Source organism: Sorex fumeus, unplaced genomic scaffold, assembly GCF_029834395.1.
Source record: "Sorex fumeus unplaced genomic scaffold, SorFum_2.1 ptg000098l, whole genome shotgun sequence".
Taxonomy (NCBI): Eukaryota; Metazoa; Chordata; class Mammalia; order Eulipotyphla; family Soricidae; genus Sorex; species Sorex fumeus.
The window spans coordinates 85109850-85124067 of NW_026606155.1; the positions used below are offsets into that span (position 1 = coordinate 85109850).

Consider the following 14218-nt stretch of genomic DNA (forward strand, 5'->3'; position numbering starts at 1 on the left):
TGTGGTCCAGCTCTTTGCATCATCTCCCCAGTTCCTGATATTCATCCTTTGTCAGTCCAACAAATCCTCTGGTAAGCATAAATAAATCTCTAGCTAAACGTTAGCCCTGATGGCACAGAAAATGGGCATGGACTACAGAATGATGAATCAGCCAAGGAAATCTTTAGGATTACAAGTTCCTACTTCCCTTACAGCTCTCCCTGGATCTGTAAACCCAAGAAATGCTCCCTGGAGATGATTTTTCAAGGGCTAGGGAGGGAAGGTCAAGGCTGTCACTGTCACTGTCACTGTCCTCCCATTGTTCATCGATTTGCTCCAGCGGGCCCAGTAATGTCTCCATTGTGACACTTGTTACTGTGTTTGGCATATCAATACCTCACGGGTAGCTTGCCAGGCTTTGCCTTGCTGGCGAGATACTCTGGGTAGCTTGCTGGGCTCTCCGAGAGGGGCGGAGGAATCCAAGGCTTGCTTTATTACTCGAAGAAGGTCACAAGGGGGTAAAGAGTGTGGAGTTGTCAGATTTTGATGACACTCAGATTCTGATGACCCCATGCAACGAACTCGAGACTGCCGCGTGGCAGCTGCGCGGAGGAGGCAGCGGTGTCTTCTGTCCCAGGTGTCGCCTCTGCCCTGAGAGGAGGGGGCTGGGGGACACAGTGTGGGCGAGATACCGGTTAGCGCAAGTCGCTGCAGGCCGGACACGTGCAAGAGCACTGGATTCCTCTACAGATAAACCCACGGGCACGCCACGTGTCGCGCTGTATGGCGCGAATCCCAGTCGGGGAGTGCGGGGGAATGCGCCCCGCACCCGAGGTGGGATTTCAGCCTGAGCCAGGTGCCTCTGCCCGTGTCGCACGCGCTGAGCAATCTCTGGAGGATGCGTCTTGGGAACTGCGGCGGGGGGATTCGCTACAAGCCTACAAGCTTTGCCTGGATGGGGTGGTCTGGAACTGGGCGGCCTCCGCGGGGCCACATTTTGCTCTCTGCCGTTTCACTCGGACAACGGCTGGGGACCAGCGGGACTTTGGAACCTGTTACTGGAGGTGACGCAGTGACAAGGTGCAAGGTCACCACGCGTGCTAGGCGCCGCGCCCGCCGCCCGAGCCACCAGCGGAGCGCTCCGGGCCCAAGTCCCACGTGCGGGAGCGGCTCCCTCCCAACCCCACCCCACCCCACCCACCCTCGACCGGACCACCCGCGACGGCAGGGGGCGGGTCCCGCTAGACGAGTTCCGGGGCGCGTCACAGAGCCCGCTCTTGATTGGCCGGCCGCGCGGTCACCGGCGTTGATATCGCTCGAGGCCGGAGCCCGAGCAGCGGGAGTGGACGCAGAGGGTGGGCACGGAGTACAGGGCCGCGGCCGGGAGCCTGGCCAGGTCGCACGCACCATGCCCTACCTGCTCATCAGTGCCCGGAACCGCATGGTGAGTACCGCGGCTCCAGCTGCTGCTCTGGGGGCCTCCGGGGGCGCCCGGACACGCCTCCTCGGGCGGGCACCGCGCGCCAGGCTGGAGGTCGCGCTCCGCTGCCGGGGTCCGGGGACCTGACGAGCTGGGGCCGATCTCCGAGCCTCCAGGGCCGCGAAAAGGGCCAGGCGCGGGTGTCCTTTGCGGCTCCTGTGGTCCCCGCCCTGGCCGCGGGAATTCGAGTCTCGGGGACCCGAAAAACCCGACCTCACATATGCAACACCCACCTTGCAGCACACTGAGAAGCTCCGGAGTAAACAGAAGGGGAAAGTGGGGGGGAAAGGGAAAGGCTTGGAAAAGGCGTGCTCAGGTGCTGAAAACCAGCGCCCAGTCACTGGCTGCACAAGTAAGCGCTTTCACGAGCTCTAGGACACGAGAAAACAGAAACGCCTGAAGAAAGGAAGAACGCGGAAATAGCGAGAGAACTCCAGCCAGGGGTCAGAAGGTCCGGATAAGCTCAGCGCTAGAGAGCTTGCCCGGAGTGTGCTCACTCCCCTTTACTGCAAAAAGAAACAAAAACGTCGTGTCGGGGCTGGAGCAATAGCACAGCGGGCAGGGCGTTTGCCTTGCACTCAGCCGACCCAGGTTCGATTCCTAGCATCCCATATGGTCCCCCGAGCACCACCAGGAGTGATTCCTGAGTGCATGAACCAGGAGTAACTCCTGTGCGTTGCCGGGTGTGACCCAAAAAAAGCAAAAACAAAGCAAAACAAACCGTCATGTCCCTTTCTCTCCATCTGTCCAGAGATGGTGCAATTAGAGGCGGGAGAGATAATACAGCAGATAAGGCATTGCCTTGCAGGTGGCCTGGGTTTGATTCCCTCTCACCCCATATGATTCCCCCAAAATCCCTATAGGTGTGACCACTGAGAGCAGAGCAAGGAATAAGCCCTGAGAACCACTGGGTGTGGCCCCCAAATAAGCAGAGAGACAGAGACAGAGACAGACAGAACAGACACACACACACACACAGAGGGAGAGGGAGAGGGAGGGGGGGAGAGGGGGAGAGGGGGAGAGGGAGAGAGAGAGAGAGAGAGAGAGAGAGTCTTCCAGCCCCCTGTTAGCTTCAGTTTGAGGGGGAGAGGGGGAGAGGGAGAGAGGAGGAGAGGGGGAGAGGGAGAGAGAGAGAGAGAGAGAGAGTCCTCCAGCCCCCAGTTTGATGTGAATGGGCCAGAGAGATAGTACAGGGAGTGAAGGAACTTCCTTGCACACATCACATATGGTCCTCAGCACCACATACGGTCCCTGGAGCACCTCCAGGAGCAGAGCAAAAGTAAGTCCTGAGCATCCCAGGGTGTGGCGGGAAAAAAAAGTAAAAAAAAAACCCATGGATGAAATGAAGTGACTGGCTCCCTGTCCTGCTCCTCTGCCCCTTCCCACCTCCTACCCAGCCCCCAACTCCTTTGGATGGGGATGGGGGGGTGGAGGTAGGGGTGGTGTGGCACATTCTGTGACAATGAGGTCTTAGCAGTGCCCTAGGGCATCAGTTTAAGGGCCAGCCACCTGAGCAGTACTTAAAATGGGGGCCCTGGGGGTCTCTTTCCAGACTCCTGACATACTTTCTAAACCTGGAGCTTAGGAATTCTGTGATTCTCCATCCTGCTTTTAAATATAAGAGCCTCCTTGTGTGTAACTCATACATTTTTTAAATCAATCGAAAAATACAACTAAATGGGATTTATTGTGACAATTCAGAATTCTGCAATCAGTATTAGATTTCCATTCCCTTAAAAGATATAGTGTTCCAAGAATAGCCGAGATAAGTACCAGGAGGTTTAGTCCATGGCTTGGAGGCCAGCTGCACATGCTAGGGGAAAAGGCAGCTCAGATAGAGAAGGGAGCACCAAATAAAGGGTGTTGGGAGGATTCTCCCAGGATGGGAGATGCATGCTGAAAGTAGGCTATAGACCGAACATGATTGCCACTCAATGCCTCTTTTGCAAACCACAACACCCAAAAGGAGAGAGAGAACAAAAGGGAATGCCCTGCCACAGAGGCAGGGTGGGATGGGGGGGTGGGGGGTGGAAGGGATACTGGGATCAGTGATGGTGGAGAATGGGCACTGGTGGAGGGATGGGTATTTGATCATTGTATAATTGAAACCCAAGCACAAAAATTTGTAAGTCTACAACTATACCTCATGGTGTTTCAGTAATAAAAATTAAAAAGAAAAAAAAAGACACCTGGAACCTGAGAGGCCCCTCCCTCCCCTCCATGACCCCAGACATCTACTTCTGGTGGAAATATCCACCAGAACATTGGTGGGGGGGAGGAGTTTCTCTCACATATGTAACATTTTCACATCCAGCCACAGTGCAGCTCAGGTCAGCACATCATTCCTCTGTGCCACCAAGTCAGATTCCATCATAGGGCTATGGCGTAGGTCCCTCAGATGACAGACTTGTAGGTTGTGTCCACTTGCTGGTCATAATGAGAAATATTCAAACATAGGTTTCCACAGTTCTCCTCCAGGTGTTTCTGATATACGAAAAGTTGGTGTTTGGCAGAAAAGGAATGGTTTGTGGATAGATGGAGGTGGGAGGGAGCCTCCAGAGGGGTCTGATGGACTCTGCCTGCCAAGGCCTTTGAGGGAAGCTAAGGGCTGGTGGCTGGAGAGATGGACCTGGTCAGCTTCCACCTCTGCGTGGTGCTGTCTGCAGCCTCTGTGGCTTTTACCTTGCAGGAGGTGGGTCCTACCACAGTGGGTGATGAATACTCGGATCAAGAACTGATGCATTATCTTGGGGCCTCAAAGAGAAACGTCCCGGGAAACAATTTGTAAGTATTTAGAAGCTTTCCTACCAATCTTCTCCCAGCAGCTCTGTGACCTGTCCCTGCTCCTGTCAGGCCCAGGGACAGTGTCACTGCCCAAACTCGAGCCCTTCTACCTGCATTCCAGGGCTCTGTTCTCTAGAAATCCGGGGGTCTTATGGGCAGCCCCTGACCCCCACTCTCGCTTACTCTGAAAACTTTTCCCTACCCTCCTTTGCACAGCCTCTTAAGTGGGCTGTTCTTTTTATTTTTTTCTTTTTGGGTCACACCCAGCAATGCTCAGGGGTTCCTCCTGGCTCTGCACTCAGAAATTACTCCTGGCGGTGCTCAGGGGACCATACGGGATGCTGGGGATCGAACCTGGGTTGGCCATGTGCAACGCAAATGCCCTACCTGCTGTGCTATTGCGCCAGCCCTAAGTGGGCTATTCTTTCATCTGTGTAGTTCTTTGGTTTGGGGGCCACACCTAGTGGTGCTCAGGGATCACTCTGGGCAGTGCTTAGGGAACCAAACGGTGCTGGGGATTCAAACCTGGTTCAGCCATTGTGAGGCAAGCACCTTCACCCCTGTGCTATCTCTCTGGCCCATCTTTCACCTTAAAGCAACACCCTAGCTTGGTGCAGGCAGTGCGGGCAGCTTGGGTCCCAGGAGGAGGAGGAACTTGGCCACAAAGACCAGCAACTCCTAAGAGGGGGTACCAGGGAGCCTAGTTTCAAAGGGGAGTGAGCTGGCAAGTATCATAACATGCCAAGCTTGGTGCTTTTGAGCCCTTCACCCCATTACTGGCCCTCCCGAACCCTAAAGCAGGGCACCATGCTGGGAGGTAACAGAGTCAGCGCCAGGCTGCAGGCTAGAGGTGGCTGGGGAGGAGCCAGCTGCCAGCCTCAGATCCCCTGTGGGCTCCCACTAGGGGTCTAAGCTTGGGAAAGGTGCTGAACTCCAGGCCTGCGCCTTATAAACAAGGATACTCTGGCGCCCTCCTCAGGTTGCTGGGAGGCGCAGCTCGGGCAGGAGGGCCTAAGGGGTGCCAAGTCCTACACTCTTCAGGACTGGATGCAGTTTGCGCCTAGGCACTGCACCCGGGGCCTCTCTGGGGGCAGAGGTGAGCTCTGCGGGAGTTTGTGGGGGCCACTGCTCACCTGGGTCTTCTTGTTCCCCTTCTCTTCACAGTAGCGAGTACTACGTCAATGACCCGCCTCGCACAGTCCTGAACAAACTGGAAAACAGGGGCTTCCGGCTGCTGAGCATGACGGGGGTGGGCCAGACGCTGGTGTGGTGCATGCATAAAGAGTGACCCCTTCCACAGGAGCCGGCAGGCACCCCTTCTTTAGAGTGGTGATCCCGGGCCCCTTACCCCGAGCCCCTGACTCACAGCCCTCCACCTCTGCTCCCGGACCAGCGTTTTCCTCAACCTGGCATCACTGGGCACTGACTGACTGATCTCTGATACCAGTGGGGGAGCTCCCCACAGCACTCCTAGTGCCAGGTCTGGCCTGGGGGTCCTGGAGAAGCCATGTTTTGGGGCCAGGCTGAGGGCTGGCAAGAGCCAGGCTATACCTGGCCAGGAGCTGGGCCCTGAGGAACACGACTTAGGGTTGGGCGAATGGGCAGGCGGGTCCTGGGTGGCTGGTCCAAGCTAATAAAAGGCTGTGATGAGTGGTTGCACTCTGCTCGGCTGGCACCTGCCTCTCAGTCCATGGTGTGCCTCACCCTCCGGTGGGGGGGTCTGCCCACTCTCCACTCTCCCGGAAGGGAGGTCTGGATGGGGCCCACAGACTCAGGTCCCAGAAACCAGGGCCACCCTTGGGCAGGCCAGCACCCTACAACTCTGTCTGCAATAAGAGATCGACTCTTAAAAAACAAACAACAACAACAACAAAAAAAAAACACAAAGGTTTATTGGCAAAGTTGAAGCAAAGGGCTGAGGGCTGGGAGTGCACTAGGTGAGCTGCCCCGCCTCATCCTCCTGCTGCATCTGGGCCATCAGTTGCTGCCGCTCAGCTGCCTGACGTAGGCGCATCATGACCAGGCTCTCGTAGTCCCTCTCAGACACCACTGAGCCCTGGAGACAGAGAGGGGGACAGGGCGGGGTTAGGATACTGCTCCCCAGATTTGGGGGCATGCAGCTGAGCGGTGCGGGGAAGAAAGCAGGGCGGAAAGGCCAGGATCAAGCAAGCCCGCCAGCCTCCCACTGCTGCTTCTGCCCGTCCCCACCCGTCCCCACTCAGCCCTCCCACCCGGGCCAGGCCCTCATTCCGGCATCAGCTTGGCTTCATCTTTCCTTCGTTAGTCACTTCCTCAAGCTCGGACCAGCCCTGTCTGCCTTCCGCTTAGCTGTCTCTGACACCCCTCCAGCTGCCCCTGCTGCTCCCTCCTCCTCACAGGCTTCCAGGGAGGGGAGGTTGTCAGGGGTGTAGCCCGGCCAGGGGGTGCGCCCCTCCCAGACACTGCCTCCTTCAACAGGGAGAGAAGCAGGAGGCTGGCTTCCCTCGTCAAACCCCCGACACCAGCGCTCCTGGAGGGCAGGGCCCGTGGCTTTTCCTTTATGATCTCGCCAGCAGGGCTGGGGATTAAAGAGCGCTGTATTGTAATAATCAAAAGAATAATAAACAGCCGCTCTGCGGCTGGCTGTCAGGGGGAGCCACCCGCCCCCACTTGATAAGGTCTTGTGGAACCAAGCCACCGCCCCCAAAGGGCTGGGGGAAGTGGAGCGCCCACCCAGGCAAGTCGTGTGGGCAGAGCAGGCTGCTGAACCCGTTCCTCAGGGTGTCCTGCTGGTGCACACCAGGGCAGAGTGGGGTGGCCAGTGACCCAGGGAGTGAGAGGGAGTGGTTGGGGTTAAATGCCAGGCCCTGCCAACTGGCTGAACTGAAGGGGTGCAGAGACCCAGGGTTTTGCCCAGACCCATGACTTGTTCCTCTCAGCCTGGCCCAGAGCACCAGGCACAGGTCTGGCAGCCCCATTGATGTGACCCTGCCCTGTCCCCCTCCCCCCCCCAAGGGATCCCTATGGAGGACCCGGGGAACTGGAGGGCTGGTGCAGAGATTGTTGGAAACAGCAGATGCCTGCCCTTCAACTGCTCCCTGCCCTGACACTGTATGGAAACCAGCCGTTGTAGGAGGCTGAGCAATGACCGCCCCCTCTTCCACCCCTCCCCCAGCCCCAAGGTAATGCTGCTGTGCCTGGAAAACCTGAGGTTATCCTCTGCATGCCCTGGGCCCAGCCCAGGAGGAGCCAGCCCTCTGCAGGCATGGGGCTGCCCCAGGCTCTACTAATGAGGGCCTGTCAACCGGCTGAGTCACCACCCCAACGACAGGTCTCTTCCTTCCCAATCAATTGCAGGCCTTCCAATTACCTCCCGCCCCCACCTCCCGCGCAGACACACGGCAGGCAGGAAGGTGGGGGGGAGGGGGGAGCGAATCGGAGCGGGGCACAGGCCCAGCGCAGCGAGTGACACACAAAGGCAGCCTCGCGCGGGGCAGGTCCCCAGAGGAATCTGAAGCTCCCAGTGCCCTGGGGTGTTGGCCGCAGCGGCCCCGATCCCGCACGCGGATGCTGCAATTACCTCAGCACGAAACCCGGCTTCCCACCTGACTGAGTCAGCTGGAAGCAACAGCGCAGCTGCACGCCACCCGCCGCCGCACACCGCGCGCGCCGCCAAGCCGGGAGCCGCGCTGGGCTGGGTGCGCCCCGACGGCACGGGCGCACGCCGGCGCTGCCCCCACTCGGCCCCGGTAAGTGCGGCTGCCTCCTCGGCGGGGAGTTTCTCCACTGTCCTCAGATAACCAGGCCACTCGGGCCGGTCGCCAGGGACGCTCCAGCTCTCGGCGCGGGACCCGCCGGCCGCGCCCTCCGAGATGCGGACCCCGGCTCGGCGCTGAGCCCGCGCCGCAGGGGTACCGGCTGCGCCGAACCTGGCTCCGGAGCGAGCGGACCCGGGCGCGGGCTCCCGGGGCGGGGCCCATGGAGACCTGGAGGAAGGGCTCCCTCCGCAACGCCTCCTTCTTCAAGCGGCTGAGCCTGGGCCGGCCGCGGCGCCTCCTGCGGCGCCAGGGCAGCGTGCTCAGCCAGGCCAGCACGGCCGGCGGGGACCACGAGGAGTACAGCAACCGCGAGGTCATCCGCGAGCTGCGGGGCCGCCCCGACGGCCGGCGCCTGCCGCTGTGGGGGGACGAGCAGCCCCGGGCCACGCTGCTGGCCCCGCCCAAGCCCCCTCGGCTCTACCGAGAGAGCACCAGCTGTCCCAACATCCTGGAGCCTCCGCCCGCCTACCCGGCGACCCTGCCCTCGGCCATCTCCCTGGCGGGCCCGCTGGACCAGTACTCGGAAGAGGACCTGCTGGACAGCCCCCCCTTCCCGAGGACACCCGCTCCGGACCTCAGTGACCCTTTCTTCTCCTTCAAAGTGGACCTGGGCATTTCTCTCCTTGAGGAAGTTCTGCAGCTGCTGAGGGAGCAATTTCCCAGCGAGCCCAGCTTCTGAATGGGGTGAGGGTGAACCCAGCTGGGGTGACTGGAAGAGCCTGGGGGACCAGGTGGAGGATGAAGGAAAAGGGTCGCGGTAGGAGAGCAGGGTTTCCTCCCACCGCCCCCCCCATGCTTGCAGGGCGAGCTGGGAGATTGAGGGGGCAAACATGGCCAAGATAGGGTCTGGCAGAGGGGTGGGCAGTTAGGAGGTGAGTCAGAATGGGAAGTAAAGCCAGATGCCCTGAAGTCACTGTCACAGGGAGAGGCTACAGGGCAGCTCTGGGCAGCAGTGGCCAGACAGCGAGATCTACAGGGAGAGGCTGAGAAAGATCCGACCCTGGCCCTTATGGTGGCACCAGTGACTGCACAGCGGCCAGCTAGAGTTCCAGCTTTACAAGCTGGAGGCCTGGGTCCAACCCCTGGAACCACTGGGAGCACAGGGCTGGGAGTAGCCAGGAGTAGCTGGGAGTGGCCTCAAAACCAAAACCAAAACCAAAAACAAAAAACAAAAAACCATACCAACCAAAAGTCCAGATTAAATTAACTGGAATGAAGTACAATGAAAAAAAAAATCTGTCTTTAGTCCCTCAAGCTCAATTTCTAGTGCTCAGAGGCTACTCATGCCTTATGACGCAGGGACTGTTGGCATGGTTGGAGGGAGGTTTCTTGGGTGTCAGTGGCATGGGTGAGGGGATGCATGCCCTGCAAAGGAGGCAGAGACACAGAGAGGGGCTCAGACTCCGCTGCCAACCCGGGGCTTCTGGAGCGTGAGCCTTAGGCACAGCCTTGCCTTGCACAGGGGGTGCTTTGTAAGCGACAGAGCCATTAGGAAAGGCAGCGAAACCATGGCTGACCCTCTCCGCACCCTGTGAACGAGAGAACTGGATCAGCGGGTAGACACGCAGCTCCAGGAAGCAGCAGCGCCGGTTCCAGAAGCCGCCTCCAGCCGGGAGCTCTCCTTGCCTGAACCCTGATGATGGGGCTGCCAACCGGGGCAGAGCCCACTGGGTCAAGGCCACAGGATGTGCCCCGCCCTGCCTGTGACCTGGACAGAAGTCTTGACACGTGGGCAGGGCAGGGCTGGGCAGGGCTAACGCCTCAAGCCCTTCCGAGTGTGGCTGAGGGGAACGAGAAGTTTCCACACCCGAGCCCTGCACCCCCTCTTCCCTCCTGTACGGGTGTGCCTACTGCAAGGGGACAGTGAATAAAGTGCTTTGTCAAGGCACCTGGGAAGTAAGTGCCTGGGCTGCAGAGGGCTGCGACTTGTTGGTGGCAAGTGAGGTCTACCCAGGGGCCTGGGCTGGGCACGGAATGGACCCTTCCCTGCCCCAGTTGGGAGTCTGGGTCACTTCCCGAGGGCGACTATCCTCTCAGGTGGCCAAGGCGCAGAGGGGCTGTGATAGAGAGACTGAGAACAAAGCCCTCTGGGCACAGCAGCTGGAGGCCCCTGACTGGCCCTGGCCATTGCAGAGAAGGTGGGCACTGCTCGGTCCCAGTGCTCTGTCCCACCCCAGTGGCGCAGGTGCGATTGGGAAAGCAGGGGTGCTGGAGCAAAGCGTCCGTGGAGTTGGGCACCCAAAGTGGCAGCTGGAGACTGAGCTTCACCTCTATGGACTCAGCAGGTGAGCCCATGTCAGCTCTAAGGAGATGGATGAGAGCAGAGCCGGGTGCCTCGATGCTGAAGGCTTCCCGTGCCGGGTGACCTCACAGGCAGGCGGGCAAAGCCTGTGGGAGTGAGCATGGCAGGAGCCCAGGGGAGGAGACAAGTGAGGGGGAAGAAGCAGGAGATGGGCAGGCCTCGGGGCCTCAAGGTTAGCATGAGATCCAGGGGTGGGTGGCTCGGGCGGCGGAGGGCCAGCTCCACCCACCCCCGCATGCCCTGGACACACCAGGAAAGTGGCGTGAGGAGAGCCCAGGTAGGAGAAGGCAGCCAAGCCTGGGCAGCCCCACTGGGCAGGCGAGGCCAGGCCCCTTACCTGTGACAGGCCTGAGTGGCTGTGCCCTGCTGTGCTCTGGGGCTGTCCCTCCAACCAGGAAATCTTCAAAGGGTTGTCAACCAGGCCCACTTCGTTCTGGACAGCCAGCTCCTGCCAACCACAGCACCCAGACCCGGGCGTCAGTCCAGCCCATGAGACAGCACTGGAGCCACACTCGGAGCCACTGCAGCCCCCACTGAAGAGTAGGGTCAGGGTTTAGCCAGGGCGGAGCAGCGTCCCCTAGAGGCAGCAGGGACAACTCCGCTTTCTCCCACACATCCCATCACCCGCTGGGCCCCTAGCCCTGAGGTGACCCTAGGGTGCTGGAGAGCAAGGCTGCTGGAACTCAGCAGCCCCACGGAACTGGGTCCCTACTCTACAAGTGCAGTGTGAGGGTGGACGCCCAAAGTGTCCGCAGCACTCACCGCAGCCTTGACGGTGGCGAACTCCACCACGGCGGTGCCTGACTTCTTACTGGAAAGCACTAGGTTGAGCACCTCTCCGTACTGTGGGGACACGGTTCTGGTGAGCACAGCTCAGCCCTCAGTATGGCCTGCCCACACGAGCCCAGTCACTCTCAGACCCCCGGGACATTCTGAGTTGGGGGCAGAGTTCTTGCTGCCCGGTTCCCAGAGAAGGGCCATGAGGGACCAGACAGAGAGCAGAGAGAGAGAGAGAGAGAGCACTGGGTAGGGAGGGAGCTTGCCTCGCACGTGGCTGACCTGGGTTTGATCACTGGCACCCCATCTGGTCTCCCATCTGAGCTCTGCCAGGAGTAACCCCTGAGCACAGAGCCAGGAGTAAACCATGAGCACCACTGGGTATGGCCCAAAACAAACAAACAAAACACCAAAAACCCAGAAAAGGGCAATCAGAGATGGAAAGGGATGGTTTATGCTTTTGTTTTTTTATGCTTTTGTTTGGAGTCACATCCAGCAGTGCTTCAGGGACCTGTCCTGGGGGTGCACAGGGGGCCAAGCGGTGCTGGGGGTCAAACCCAGATTGTGCATAGACAAGGCAAGTGCTCTGGAGCCCTGTCTCTGAGCCAGGGCTGATTCAGGGCTGACTGCCTTTCCGGGAGTGCAGGATGCACACGGAGAAGTGGGTGAAGGGCCGGGATTGCCTTGAGGGGGACGTAGCTCTGGGGCCAGAAGCCCCGCCTCCTCCCACCCCACACACTCAGCCAGGCCCTTTGCCCCTGAGCACCGCTAGGGCAGACCCGGACCCCGGGAAAGCCGGCCACGTTGGGGGGCTCTGGCCAGCACCATAGAGTGCCAGGAGGACCAGGCCCAGGACAAGTGTCTAGGCTGTCTCCTGGTCCCTGAGGCCGCTGGTGCCCACCATGGGTGTCTGTGCTGGCAGGATGGGGGGAACCCACCTTCTGCAGGAGCCGCAGGAGCACGTCTCTGGAGTAGCCGCCCTGGGACTCGTCCTCCTTCCTGCATTTCCATTTCAGCTGAGGAGATAGCAGTGTCCTTATCACCTGCCCCGAGCGTGTGGATACCCTCCCGGTCTCTGAGGCCCCCAAAGTCTAGGTGGCTCCCTCCCAAGAGTGTGCTCCCCAAAAAACAGACTAGCAAGGTGCCAGCGCCCCCTCACCCCCGTCTGACCCTCTAAGAGGCTCTCCTTGAGGGGACTTCCGGGCAGCCCTGTCCCACAGCCACCTGGAGGGGGCAGAGCAGCCTTTGTTGGCCACTTCCTGGTGGGAGCAGGGTGTGCCATAGTACCCAGGAAGCCCCCAGTGCACCTGCTCTTGTCGGGGAGGCCGCAGCGCTGACAGGACCCACCTTTAGCTTGGGAGTCGCTTTGCCTTCATGATCTTCTGCCTTCCCTAGAAAGGTTGGGGCGATGAGCACGCCGACTCAAAGAGGGTCATGCTCTCCTAAAGGACACATAGCCCAGGGCCAGAAGGACCCGACCCAGGGGCTGTCTGTCCTGCTGAGGCACTGCATGCAGGGGGAGACGTGAGCCCATCCCATCTCCCTGGGTATGTGCGGCAGGCCTCGCTCAGCCCGTGGACAGCCAGACTCCCGGGGACAGGGCGGGAAGGCCAAGACAGATGCCCCAGGCCCTCATCCTTGGTGGTACTTCCAGAGCAGCCCAGACTGTGGGTCTAAGACAGGAGGATGCCCAGGCATTTGGGCGGCAGGGAAGCAAACAGGCCTTGGAGCCCTGGAAGGGAGAAGGCATGGGTGACAGATGGCCCAGTGGGACCCCCTAAGCAGGGGCCAGCGCCAGGCCTCTTACCTCGCAGCCTCAGCTCGCGTTCCTGGCGCAGCTGCTCCTGGATGAGTCTCTGCTGCTCCTGCAGCTGCCGGGACCCCTCCTCCCGCAGGCGCTCAATCTACAGGGGTGGGGGTGTAGGGGGTGGGGGTGGGGCGAGAATTCGGTGCAGATCCAGTTCCAGGTTGGCTCACTGTGAAAAGGTGCCTTGGGAGAGGGCTCAGCGACCTGCGGGCAGGACACATTGCCCAGCGCCCACGGAGGACAGTGGGAGGGCCTGTCCTGCCCCCATTCTCCACGGTCACCTGTCCACTCCCCGCTCATGCCAGTACCCTGGCAGTGGATCTGGACACCCACCTCATTTTTTTGGGGAGGGTATCAAATCTCCATGAATTATGGACTTACTTATGAAAGTCATTCAAGATTGAGTTTTAGGGGTACAATGTTCCCCATCTACTGCCTTTCACCGGTGTTCCTCCCCATCCTCCATGTGTGCTCTATTACTGGTGCCTTTTTCTTTCATTTTTCTGTTTCCCCTCCCTTCTGGGCACTGTTGTTTGGGACGCTCACCTCTTGTTCTAATGTCCTGGTGCTCCGACCTTCCTCCTCCTCCTCGCTACCATGGGCCTGAGCCAGCCGTTCCCGGGCCTCTAGGTCTACGGCACAAGGGTTGAATGACCCAATGGTGGGTTGAAGCCATTCCCATGGGGTTTCAGCCTGCCCCAGCTCAAGCCACTTCCCCCTACTCTCACACACGGTATAGCCGAACAATGCCCTATGCACTCCCTCCATGCCCATATGCCCTAGGTTCATGTCAACAAGACAAGTCATAGCAAAGAAGGAGTATTATCAGCTCCCTTGGAGTGGCCAGGGGTCTGGAGGAGTTAAGCAGCTCACGCTGACCACTCTGGATGAACAGGGTGTGGGTGGGAGCTGTCGGCGGCCCAGGCCCTTGTCAGGGAGGCCAGTGGGTGGAGCTGCTGGCCTCGGTTCCAGTGGCTTGGCACCACAGCTGGGCTGCTGACTCCACCTTAGTTTAGGTTCAGGGTTTTTTTTTTTCTTTTTGGGTCACACCCGGCATTGCACAGGGATTATTCCTGGCTCATGCACTCAGGAATTACTCCTGGCGGTGCTCGGGGGACCATATGGGATGCTGGGAATCAAACCCAGGCCGGCCGTGTGCAAGGCAAATGCCCTACCCGCTGTGCTATCGCTCCAGCCCCTGCTTTCCTTTTTTGGGACACACTTGGTGATGCTCAGGATTTACTCCTTACTCTGCACTCAGGAATCACTCCTGATGGTGCTTGGGGGACTGT

At 59.6% G+C, this 14218-nt stretch overlaps 3 protein-coding genes across 3 annotated transcripts in view; 2 read left to right on the plus strand and 1 right to left on the minus strand.

The window, feature by feature from the left end:
- The first annotated feature begins 1275 nt into the window (after window positions 1-1275).
- GCHFR (GTP cyclohydrolase I feedback regulator) lies at window positions 1276-5907 on the plus strand. The gene is made up of 3 exons (XM_056134254.1): window positions 1276-1423; window positions 4149-4243; window positions 5408-5907. Exons 1-3 carry the CDS (start codon window positions 1388-1390, stop codon window positions 5529-5531), a joined length of 255 nt encoding a protein of 84 aa, XP_055990229.1. The 5' UTR covers window positions 1276-1387; the 3' UTR covers window positions 5532-5907.
- A 207-nt stretch (window positions 5908-6114) lies between these two features.
- DNAJC17 (DnaJ heat shock protein family (Hsp40) member C17) overlaps window positions 6115-14218 on the minus strand; it is a 36397-nt gene continuing 28293 nt past the window's right edge. Inside the window, exons 5-11 of the mRNA XM_056133554.1 lie at window positions 13473-13558; window positions 12927-13023; window positions 12467-12510; window positions 12058-12135; window positions 11105-11185; window positions 10680-10790; window positions 6115-6299 (exon numbers count right to left, since the gene is read on the minus strand). Of these exons, the coding sequence (XP_055989529.1) occupies window positions 6177-6299; window positions 10680-10790; window positions 11105-11185; window positions 12058-12135; window positions 12467-12510; window positions 12927-13023; window positions 13473-13558 (620 nt within the window). The 3' untranslated portion in view covers window positions 6115-6176. The remainder of the gene's footprint in view (window positions 6300-10679; window positions 10791-11104; window positions 11186-12057; window positions 12136-12466; window positions 12511-12926; window positions 13024-13472; window positions 13559-14218) is intronic.
- Window positions 8075-8810, plus strand: CUNH15orf62 (chromosome unknown C15orf62 homolog). Its single transcript, XM_056133555.1, has one exon. It carries the CDS (start codon window positions 8201-8203, stop codon window positions 8717-8719), a length of 519 nt encoding a protein of 172 aa, XP_055989530.1. The 5' UTR covers window positions 8075-8200; the 3' UTR covers window positions 8720-8810.